The sequence below is a fragment of the Thamnophis sirtalis genome, unplaced genomic scaffold (genome assembly GCF_051295495.1).
Source record: "Thamnophis sirtalis isolate CommonGarterSnake01/CBP01778 unplaced genomic scaffold, rThaSir2_p1.2 scaffold_2, whole genome shotgun sequence".
Taxonomy (NCBI): Eukaryota; Metazoa; Chordata; class Lepidosauria; order Squamata; family Natricidae; genus Thamnophis; species Thamnophis sirtalis.
In genome coordinates, this window is record NW_028261382.1 from 134,092,378 (window position 1) to 134,104,973 (window position 12,596).

The 12,596-nt window shown below is 35.7% G+C and overlaps 1 protein-coding gene across 1 annotated transcript; it reads right to left on the reverse strand.

Moving 5' to 3' along the window:
* Positions 1 to 344: 344 nt before the first annotated feature.
* XKR9 (XK related 9) lies at positions 345 to 11,716 on the reverse strand. The gene is made up of 4 exons (XM_014059761.2): positions 11,624 to 11,716; positions 10,180 to 10,673; positions 3,857 to 4,050; positions 345 to 3,214 (listed from the first exon to the last, which is right to left on the reverse strand). The coding sequence occupies exons 2-4, from the start codon at positions 10,470 to 10,472 to the stop codon at positions 2,586 to 2,588; spliced, it is 1,116 nt and encodes a 371-aa protein (XP_013915236.2). The 5' UTR covers positions 10,473 to 10,673; positions 11,624 to 11,716; the 3' UTR covers positions 345 to 2,585.
* Between the last annotated feature and the right edge of the window lie 880 nt (positions 11,717 to 12,596).

Consider the following 12,596-nt stretch of genomic DNA (forward strand, 5'->3'; position numbering starts at 1 on the left):
GAGTTAATTTTTTTTAACATTTTCTAATGGTGGTGTGCCTTGTGATTTTTTTCATGAAAAAAGTGTGCCTTTGCACAAAAAAGGTTGAAAAACACTGGACTAAACCACAGATAGCTTTTAAAATATTTTAATGATTATCAGGAATCTTCCATCCTGATGAGCATAAGAGAAAACTTTGTTTCTTTCACTAAATTCATTTTTGTGATCATCATAAAGCAGGCAATAGGGAGAGGTAGAAAATTTCTGCAGCAAGCTAGATCATTATTGAATAACAGTTTATTAAATAAATAAGAGTGGACTTGGTCCACAATAACTTGTAAATCATACAATATTTTTGTTATACGTTTTATTTTATTCAAAACAAGATTAAAATACAAAGCTCCCCAAAAATCCAAAAGAAGATCAAAAAAACACTCCAGAAAACAATCAAAACATTAAAAAGGTGCATCAGAAAAAACACATACTTACATATTATTCCCTCTAATTGAATACTTGTTAATACAATGCTACAACATTAGCTCAACATTAGTTCCTACCTCTGGTGAAACATTTACATTTTGTAAATCATATAATATAGTAGATTTTGATGTGCAAAATCTATTGAGTTCCTAGAGCAGGGGTGTCAAACTCAAGGTCCACAGGCCAGATCCGGCCCATGGGATACTTAGATTTGACCCATAGGGCCTCCTGGAAAGAGTGAAGGTCTGGCCTGCATTGCCTCTGCCAGTGAAAATGTAGCTTGGGGGTGCTGTGCACACAGCCCTGGGCCCTGTTTTTGGCCACCTTAGCTTCCTGCAGCCCACTGCCAGTGAAAACGAGTTCCAATCCTAACCCTAACCCACCCCACTACATTTTCTCTGGCAAAGGGCCGCAAGGAAGCAGAAGGCTTTGTTGAAGCCAAAAATGGAGCCCAGAGGCGGGGCAGACTCCATTTTTGCTGGCAGAACACTAGCAAAACAAATTTAAAACAAAACAAAATGAAATGTTTTTCCCCTTTTGCATTTGAGCATGCAAGAAGGGACAGGAAAGGAAAAAATGGAATGAGGAAAGACAAAGAAAAAGATGGAAAAATGGTAAGAGAGCAAAGAAGGAAATATAAGGAAAGAGGGAAAGGAAAAAGAAAGGAGAATGAAGAGGGAAGGGAAAAGAAGAAATGGAACGAAGGAAGGAGATTATAATGAGAATAAGGGAGGGTCTGAGGGAAGTCCTGCTTTAGCACTTAGCCACCACATGTGCCCCTCACAGGGGTAACATTGAGCCATGCCCACCCCGGGAAGGCCCACCTCAATCACATCCACCTCAGTCATGCCATCCTAGTCACGCCCACCCTGGCCCCCCAAGGTCAAACACAACCCTGAAGTGGCCCTCAATGAAATCGAGTTTGACACCCCTGTCCTAGAGAAAGTCATAGATCAGTCTTTCGTAACCTTTTTTTTCCATTCAGACCCCTTCCCATTTTTATGGAAGACCCAAAAGAGATTTTGTTTGTATGGGTTATATTTATCTACATTTCCTGTAAAAATTAAAAATGATGCATAAGCTAACACTATTACTTATCACGTTTGTTGATAGGATTTTAAAATTGTATTATTTTTCAACATAGGCAGGCAAATAATGATTCTGTGGTCCCTGAAAGGGTCTTGGGGCCATTCAAGAGCCCTAAGTCCATATTTTAGTCCAATTTAGTCCTCAACGTATGACAGCAATTAGCTCCAAATTTGTGTTCCTAATTAAAACAGTTGTTAAATGAATTTTGCACCATTTTATAACCTTTCTTATAACAGCTGTTAAGTGTATCATTGTACTTGTAAAGTTAGTAACACAGTTGTTAAATGAATCTGGCTTCCACATTGACTTTGCTTGTCATGACCTGAGGCACATTGCAACTATCATAAATATGACTCTGTTACCTAGCATCTGGATTTTGATCATGTGACCATGGGGATGTTGCAATGGCCGTGCGGAAAATGGTCATAAGTCACTTTTTCAGTGCCGTTTTGAGTGGTCACTAAATGAGCTGCTGTTAAGTCAAGGACTATCTGTACTCATTCTTTCAGTCTTCACAATTAAAAGGCAAAGATTACTAGTGACAGTATTAAGAGTACTATATACTATCCTCCCATTATGTATTGATTAGATCAGTGTTTCTCAACCTTGTCAACTTGAAGATGTCTGGACTTCAAGTTGACAAGGTTGAGAAACACTGGATTAGATTAAATTTTTGCATCGCTCAAGGTAGCATGCCTAATACTTCCTTCTTTTGTTTTTTCCATAACAAGGATTGTCAGCGGACAGTGAGGGAAACAATTTGGTGAAAATAAATTGATGAAACCACACTGATCCTACCTGAATGTCAAGGAGCAAAATAGGTTTGAAGGTCTTGAAAATCAGACTTCTAAACACTGTTCCAAGTTTTGTTATAAATGTATATATTTTAGTCTTAGTTTATATATGTACAACTAGGACTGTTAGCTCGTGGATGCAAAGATTAGTGGAAGCAAAGAATTAAAAGTTTCCAAAGTCTAACAATCATACATCATCATCTAATAATCATACATATTGTTGCAGACCAAATCTAGCATCCTTTATTGTATCAAAAATTTACTAATTCTGCAGGGGTCTTCTCTTTCTACTCCTAGTCCATCAATTTCATCTTGTGTGCAATGAATATTAGGATGAAAATGAATATAATATATAATAAGAGAAATAATACCTAATATTAGGAAGATCACAATTATAATAATCAATGTTGACAAATCTATATTTTCATCAAGTAATGATTTCCAGTACCCACATATGCACAATATAATTACAGTTATAATTATTCGAAAAACATAATAAACCCTCTGGACAATTGCCGTGTTTTCTCCCTTGACATTAAAAAAGGTAAACATGAGAATGATTGCCACAATCATTCTGTAAACATATTCTGTTGTTTTAAATTTACAAAAATCAGTGCTTTGCGTTATCACCCAGATTAGATTTCCAAACCAAAGAAAAATTAGCAGCACAATAGAACCTATAATGTTCAACATTGAGAGTAAGACAATGGTAAGTATCCAAGAAGTCAATGTCATGAGTTTATAGAATAGATATATAAGTTTGCAAAATACCCCACTAAATTCATTTTTGTCAGGCCGATATTTTCGGAAAATTATCTGAAAGTTCACTGTTGCACAGGAAATGCTGCAGAAAGACAAAGCGATGGAAAGATCTTTAAATGAAAGCAAAAATAGGGAGGGTTAGTTCAGGCCAAAAAAAGTTGCCAATTTTTATATTAAACACTTTTAATAAAAAAAAAAGGTGAATGACACAAGAGATGAACAACTTGTCTAAAATTTCTACTAACCCACCTGCACTAATGGGATTCCCCAAAGGGAATAGATCTTCAGCCATAATTCATGTTGCCTTGATTTGAGAACTGAAATTTATGATTATTAAAATTTATTGGCAGCCTTCTTGGATGACAATATTCCCAAAGCAATTTATAGCCAATATAAAAGTAAAAGCAAAATAAACTGAGCTAATTTTGAAAATCAGTCTTTAGTTGCCTCTATACATGAAACAAAGCAAAGGGAAATCAGCTACCAGGCCAATAATCTTCTTCTGCAAAGGTACCCAAATTGGTGGAAGTACTTAATCTAGGTAAAGTATTTTTAAAATTGACGAAGGCTTTATATTACATTTTAATACTTAATTATGCAAGAATTAATATACTTAAATATTAAACTACTTTTAAAGGTTGTAATTGATTACACTTTGCAAACCTTAATCTTGATCTTCATTGTATATTGCAGAAAACTATTTTTACATAAATACACTGCCCCTTTGCATTTTTAATGCAGGTTAGACTTACATTGAGAAAAAGTAGAGTCATCAGATACCATCACAATGTAGATCTGAAGGATAAGCTGGGGAGTGCTTTCCAAGAAGGCTTTAAATAACTGAAGGATATTTATATAAACCATTTCCTTGAAGCATAAGTTGCTGTTGGTGGAACTGTTTGGTATATATACAGCCTCATATCCATGTTTTAATGCTAAGTAGTATCTACAATGAGAAAAAATAACTTTCTTTAAAGTAAAAATCTAGATAGAGAATTCGACATCTTCCATTTCACCACTCCTCCTGCCCCTTCCCAAACAGTTTATTAAAAGGAAGATGATATTTGCTTGATGCTGAAAGCTGAATAAAAAATACTGGTTTTATTGATATAATCACCAATACTGAGGTGCTAGATAGATGATCAGACCTGTTGTTTAGGATCTTTTCTTCCACTTCAAAATGTAGGAACTTGCTATGGAAAGGGGGGGGGAGACAGCTACCACATTGCTATTGTTTGTGAAATGACAGCCTGCAGGAAGTATTTAATTGTCTGCTTTAAACAGTGGTCCATGAGTGCACTTTTGACTGCTGAAGGAGTCCTTCCCATTGAATCAATCCATCCATCCAACCATCCACATATTTACTTTCACATATCTTACATCACAAGACTTGAGATTCAATTTTTTGTTTTTACAATCCATCTGCTAAAAGCATATTGTCCCTCTTTTCCCATTGGGATATAAACAGGATAATTCCCACTGCATACAAAAGGGCCTTAATTTATTGGTAATGGCAGACTGAAATTATTTCTGTCAAATAGTTCTCATATATTATGTACAGCATAGGGAACCTGTGTGACGCAAAGTACTCAGCATGTGCATGTTTACTTGGAAAATATGCCTGAATTCTTTATATATCAATATTGAAAGTAGGGCTCAAAGCAGCTTAACATTCTGATTGATTTTTAGCATACGTGAATTTTCAAATCTGACAATGTATTAAGCGCATGCTACAGTGGTGGGTTCCTACCTGTTCGGACCAGTTCGGCTGAACCAGTAATGGTTTGGCGCCGTGGGTCGCTAGAACTGGCAGTGACCCAGGCCTGCCACGCCCCTGAACCGGTTCTCCAGATAGCGCTGTAGGTGCTGCCACCTTGTTTTTCAGTTCTGCACATGCACAGAACAATTTTAATTGTATTGCACATGCGTGCACAGAGCACATCAAGCACGCACATGCACAGTGTGCGCATGAGCAAACTGACAGTAGTGCCTGCTGTAACCTACCCAGCAGCATTTTCTATAGTACCGTGAAACCAGAAATACTCCCCAGTTCTCTAAGTATCCTTGACGCTAAAACATAATATCCTCCAGAATAAAACTTAAAACAAATAATATATTAAATATTTCAAGACAGATTAATTCTTGTCTCCTATACAACTTTTGCAATTCAAATCTCAAGTATTTGGTATTGGGAGCTACAGAAATTATTTACATTGTCAAATTATATCATATCAAGGGATTAGAACTGAACGACAAAACAATAATTTTGCAGTGTGTTCCAATTTCCCTTTGTCATTATTTCAAGATTTTCTCTTAGAACAGTTATTCCATAACTTCTGTCCATAGCTATTCTGCTATAACCTATACCAATTTTAGAAATACACTTCATTGAGGTCATTCAGTTACTCCCAGTAAGGTTTGTATCATAAAAATAACTTTTTCACCTGGGTATAAACAGACTCAACTACTATTAATTCATACTTATATATGGAAGGTTCCATAAATTCAATATATGCAACTCCTGAAAGTTTTAAGTTTTATACAACTGTATTTGTTTTCTAGAAGAATGCAGTCAAAAAATACTTTCCTTTTCCCTGTTGCTTTTAATTCCAAATCTGCTCAGAGGATTAGAATACTCCAGACCAAATTTGGGGAAACAGAGGCATGCAGGAAGAAATGAAAAAATATTCATATATTCACCCACAAGACTGTAAAGACATTCCAAAATATTTGAAAACTGAGAATGTTTGACCATGAGAATGTTGTTTACATTCTAGTCAATTCATTTTTAAATTCTTAGAGCAGTGAGACTCTTTCATATTCACCAACTTGTTTGCATGGCATCAGACTGAAAAATGTGGCTTTGCTCTGTAGTTATAAGTACCAAAAAAGAATGGTTGAGGTTACTAAACCAAGTCAGAATAGTTTAAAAATTCAAGTGATGTCTGCAATGGTAGCAATGGTAGAAGTCATAAAACTGTTCTACTGTTATCATAGAAGATTGGGTTTGCTGATAAAATGATTTTCATAAGATAATTCCTTTGCTGTTGCTTGATAACACTGTGACTGAGTTGTGATGTTATTGTATATTCATACATTCTGGTTATTGCATCTCTAAGTTAGATGAAAATTGTGTTCCATTTCTATTTGCAATGCACACTAGAAAGGTTGAGTGTTCTTCCCCAAAAATAAAAAAATATGCACACTGTAAAACATATGGCTGTTTATTGCAGAGTATTATTGTTGCTAATGACTTTAATGGTCTGTTATTAGGTGGAATGCCTCCTTTGTGCTGGATTTTTGTCTGATTGCCAATAGAGAAACCATAGATTTAGGTCTGATCCCTACTTCATAATCTGCTGGTGTGCTAGTACTATCAAGAGCACCCAGCTATAATACAGGCAGCAGGATTTATTTTGATTAGGCATCCTTCCAAGAAGAAAGTTTTTGCATCATAGGTAGAAACAATGGAGATCCAGCTACTACTTTGAGCTGAGGTGTGAAGTGGTTAAAGTGCAGGACTGCAGGCTACTTCAGCTGATTGCTAGCTGCAGTTTGGCAGTTCAAATCTCACCAGGGTCAAGGTTGACTCAGCCTTTCATCCTTCCAAGGTAGGTAAAATGAGGAGCCTGCTTGTTGGGGGCAATATGCTGACTCTGTAAACCGCTTAGAGAGGGCTGCAAAGCAACCTTGAGCCGTGAAACAGTATATAAGTCTAGGTGCTATTGCTATTACTACATAAAGTAGGAATAAGAGCATTAAATCAGCATAGGGGCCTTTCCTCCATTCACATACTTTAAAACTATATAATTTCCAGCAATGACCAGCTTTTCATTGTTTTACTAAAACAGCTGCACTATTGAGTTAAATGGCTTTCATCCTACCGAGAAATAGGGCTATAGTATCTCTTTGCAGCTGCCAGAGTGTTGACTGTATATTTTATGACTTTTCAACAATTGGCTTTAATTAACTATGTTGAGAAATACAGTTCTTACTCTCTGAGTATTTCTAGAGTGGAGATGTAGAAGTGGAGAAGCAATAGCAGATAAACAAAGATAAAGACAATGGATCTGAAATGCTATATTGCCCCAGATGAAAGTGCCTTTTGCCTCCACCATAGAAACAATGTTCCTTCAACAGAAAGTATTACCAAAAAGCAAGAATGCAGCTGTGAAATAACATCAAGGAACTGATTTCTGTTCCTTTAAGAATGCCTCCTGTGAATGCCTCAATAAAGATTGCGGTGAGGGTTCTCTTGGATCGCGGCCCAGTTTGGATGGAGTTGGGAGGTGTGGTGTAGGCGGGAGGGTATTGGAGGTCGAATGGGAGCTTATTATGATACGGAAAGCATATTGATGATTGTAAAAATTGTTATCTGAATACACCGTTCGGAACATGAATAAGGATATATCCAGGGAGTTTGTAGGAGATCTAGGTGGGGCATATATGAGAGGAGTACTGATGAATATAAAATATATGTATGTATATGTATATATATATATATATATATATATATATATATATATATATATATATGTATATGTGTGTGTGTGTGTGTGTATATATATATATGTGTATGCGTGTGTGTGTGTGTGTGTGTGTGTGTATGCATGTATATATATATATATATGGATACAGACAGAGGCAGGGACGAGAAGAGTTGGAAGAGGAAACCGAGAGAAGAATTTGAGATGTGTCTAAATCGTGTTATAGAGGAAGGAGGCATAAAGGGGACAAATTAAGGGTTTGGAAACAGATAGATATTTAGATAAAGAGATAAGGCCCCTAGCTAGAGAAGAATCCTACTTGGTTAATTTACTTGGTTTTAATATATTTTGAAATCCTGCAGGTAATTAATTAATTAAGATTAGGAACGATGTAAACTGCTTAAGTTTGTGTAATGGTAAGAAGCTGAGTTCAATGCAGAGAGTTTACTGACTTTTTCTTTCTTATTTTTTTTTCTTTTCCCCGTTTTTTTTTATTACCTCTTTTTTCTTTTAACTTACTTGGTTTTAATACATTCTAGACTGTGTTTGATAAAAAGCTATACCAGGTACGGGCTCTGGGAAGTCGGAAGGGGGGAAGGGAGGTGGGATCATAGGGGGAGGGGGGAGGGGGGAAATATAGTTTGTGCCAGTTTTTAAAACAACATGAATGCACTTGTATACTGTTGCCTTTTTTTTTTAATTTTAGTATAAAATAAGAAGCTGAATATATTGATGAATAGTAGAAATACACCGAAGCGAGGAGTAGAGGGAAAGAAGAGAGGGGTAGAGAGGGAGCGAGAGGGGAATGGAAGGAGGGTGAGATGGAAGGGAGGGGGAGAAAGGAACGTTAGAGGGGGAGGGGAAGTAGAAGAGGGGAATGTTAGAGGGGAGAAAGGAAAGTTGGAGGGGGGAGAAAGAAAGGGTGTATGGAGGGTTGAAGCGCTATGTTGGTTTTGTATTTTGGGGAATACAAGGAGGGTTGTGTTTATTGCTCAATGTTATATGGCCTCAATCATGCACAGTATATATGTGATTGTATGAAATGAAAATGAAAAATGAAATAAAACATTTAATATTAAAAAAAAAAAGAATGCCTCCTGTGCAGGAAGCAAGTGTATCGTCTGTCAAGATAACATTGCTTTCTTATGTTATATGGATATGTATTTATCCTTCAGAATAACCCTGCAGGATTGTTTTAATAAAACAATCAAGAACATTAACTATCTGGTTCTAGTATCTAAGCACTGTGAAATCCAGAAAAAACAAGTCAAGTAAACCAGGCTGTTGTATTCATTCATATGAGCCTGTTGTTTTCCAAGCTGTGTTGTAATCAGACTGACTACTTTACACAGCTTAGAAATTACTTTTCACAGCTTAGAAATTACAGCTTAGAAATTACTTTTGGACTTTGCCTTGCACTGAATCTCATAAAGTAATGTATTTATTGTACCTTTTAAGGAGAAGTTGATGAGTTACATTTGATTCTACTTCTTGAAAGCCAGATAAATATAAATTGGCTTATGGATATTGTATGAATATATAGGTTTGGATTGTTTACCTTTCAAAAAATTTATCAGCTTACAGTCATGGGTGTCAAACTCGATCACCTCACAGGTCGGATCATGACGTACCATGATTTTTTTTTGCCTTGGTAGAGCTGGGATGGGTGTGGCCTGTGCGTGACATATCTGGCCCATGGACTGCTAGTTTGACAGGCCTGGAATAGATTAATTCTAATATCTATGAAGGTATCGGTCATCCAAGTCAGGTTGTCCCAAATGTGCTTTTTCAGGAGGCAAGTGGACTTTCTCATTTTTCTTTGAAGATGTTTTGCTTCTTATCCAAGAAACTTCTTCAGTTCTCACTGGATGGTCAGACGCCATTCCAGAGGTCTTCCATTCCCCACCATCCAGTCAGAGCTGAAAAAGCTTCTTGGATGAGAATCAAAATGTCTTCAAAGAAAAATGAGAAAGTCCAATTGCCTCTTGAAAAAGTACCTTTGGATGAACTCTAATAAGAATAATGTAAGAACTGGATGGATAATAATTAAAACAAAATAAAACAAATGAAAGAAAGGTGTGATTTTATGGTCTTCAAGATATTGCTGACCTGATTTCTGATACTGTGTAGTAACATCTAATATCCTCTACTTGTGTATTAGTACAACAAACACTTTTGTCTTCCACTGTAACCTATTTTATTAGCCCTTTGATGGTTTTTGGCACATAATGCATAGAAGACAGTTACCTTTAAGCAAAGAAACCAGCTGAAATAGATTAGCTTTGCCTCCACACTTTGGGAAATCAAGCATGTCATCTTCATTTTGACTCCCAATGTAGATCACTGTCCTGGATGTCAAATTAAAGTGCCAAATGTATTGTGCTTCCTTTACGCAAATCTACTATAAACTCAATGAAACAATTATTTATAGAAACCTAGCTTGTACAGGTAAGAATAATAGTTTGAAATATGAGAAAAAATTCAACAAGCAGTCACGTTATGTGTTAACATCATGTCTATCTTTAAAAAATTATTTAATGGCCTTATACATATAGTATAGGTGATCTAAGTTAAAATTTTGCACTTACCTTGTAAATAATCCACCATTTAAAGAATGTAATAGATAAAATGTCCAAGGAAACTTTTCATTCTCATCTTCTTTAAACCAGGCACAACTGAAAAACTGAATAATTATTGATGAATACAGTCCCGTGAGCAATATTAGAATACCTTTCAAGTACTGGCCTTCACACAAAAAATTCTTTACCATCCAGAGATCTGTTCCAATATCAAATGTATAAACCAAAAGCCCCAAAAGAATAATTAAAAAATCTACTTTAGAAAAACTTTTTTGTTGTTTTTTTACAATTGACCCCTTCATTGTAGGTAAAACAATTCAAAATGTTTTTCTTAGTAGAATGAAACATGGGTGGGGTTTATGTTGGTGAAAACAGCAGGTTAAACTAAAAATTCAGGTCCACAAGTGTATTATGAAATGGATTTGACCATTAAGTCGCCATGGAGAAAGTAACAGCATACAGTTTAAAAGATGCGGGCCAAGGTTAATGCTTCCTTATGAGCCCTGAAAAGAAAAAATAATGAGTATCTAAGTAATTCAGAGGTTCATAAAAACAAATTATCAATCTCAATAACTATAAAAGAAAAACTTATGTAAAGAAAGTTTATGTGAATGTGTAATCCTGGGCATGTTTTAACTGAGTTCAAGTAGATATTTCCTCAGGAGGAAATACACTAGCTGAATAGATGAAAAAAAGAAACATTAGAGACTTTTTAAAGTCCCAGTGGAAATTTTCTTTTTTCTACTTCTCATAATTCCCTAAGGCATTTTAGCACTTGGTAATATAATTTTATTACAAAAGGCTCTACATTCTTCAAATAAAATTAAAAAAAACATTCTAGGTTAAAAATAAAACGCATGATAGAACATACATGCTGCTGGAAGACAATATATTTCTCACACAATAGGAAGGGCAATCTTGTCTTTATGATTCCAGCAGGCTGGGCATTTCCTCCAAGAAAGCTACGTTTTATGTGGAAAGGCCCAGAAAACTTCATTTCTCACTGCAACTTAACAATATTGCCTACTACTTCATACTATCTGCCTCACTCTTTTCTTAGAGGGTTGGGTTATTATGATATTCTAATGCCTGCCTGATATTATTTAACTTGAATGCTAATAATTACATAAAAATCAGAGGTGGTATTCTGCCAATTCAGATCGATTCACCCAAATCAGTAGGGGAAATCATTGGTGGGCTTCAACAGAGATCAAGCAAATATACATTGTTGGCCTGTTGATACAACCACAAATAAATATTTTGGATAACATAAATGTAATTTTCCTTTTGCTCAATTAATACTTTTTTTCACCTGACTTAAATTCAGTGTAGTCAAATCATTAGGCCTCTTAATAGTATGGAGTATTTTCTATACTATCATAGCATAAACTCTTTAGATACCACTAAGGGAATTAATTAATCTCAACAATACTTTAATTAAAAAAAGTTTTACCTTAAAACTTGCCAGGTAGATATACATTTTCAATAGAAAACTCTATATCCTCGGTAGAAAGAAACAATGAATGCTTTGCATAGTTGAACTTTGTAGTCTGTACCGAGAAAAGGTTTGGGTGTGGACAAAATAGAAACGGAAACTGCTTTCATCCACAAGCCAGGTGATACTATAGACAAAATGGGAGGTACGAAAATTTAAATAAATCTTTTGGTATTTAGATATAGTGGCTAAGGCATCAGTCTAGAAACCAGGGGACTGTGAGTTTTAGATCCGCCTTAGACACTTAGATTCTAAGACTCTCTCTCCCTCCCTCCCTCTTCTCTAGGAAGAAAGTAATGGCAAATAACTTCTGAAAACTGCAGGAACTAGTACAGGAAGTTGCCAAGAGTCAACACCAACTCAAAGACACCATAGAAAATTTGTTTGAATAATCATTTCTTTAGTTGACTTGAATTGTTTATCTTTTTAATCTGATTCCCGCTGTCTATGATAACTTAATAATGGAATAACAGAGTTGGTAGAGACCTGGAAATCTTCTAGTCCAACCCCCTGCTCAAGCAGGAAACTATACCATTTCAGTCAAATAGTTGTCCAATCTCTTCTTTAAAACCTCCAATGTTGGAGTACCCACAACTTCTTGAGGCAAGTCATTCCACTGATTAATTGTTTTCAATGTCAGGAAATTTCTCCTTAGTTCTACATTAGTTCTCTCCTTGTTAAATTTATCCATTGCTTCTTGTCATGCCTTCAGGTGCTTTGGAGAATAGGTTTTCTTCTTTGTGGCATCCTCTTGGAACGCTAGTCCTTCTTTTCATTAAACTAGACATACCTAATTCCTGCAACCGTCCGTATGTTTTATCCTCCCTTATCCTCTAATCACCTTTGTTGTTCTCTGAACTCTTTCTGTGCCTCAACATCTTTTTATATTGTGAAAATTGAATTAAGCCTTTTTCTTGATTTTTCTGCAAAC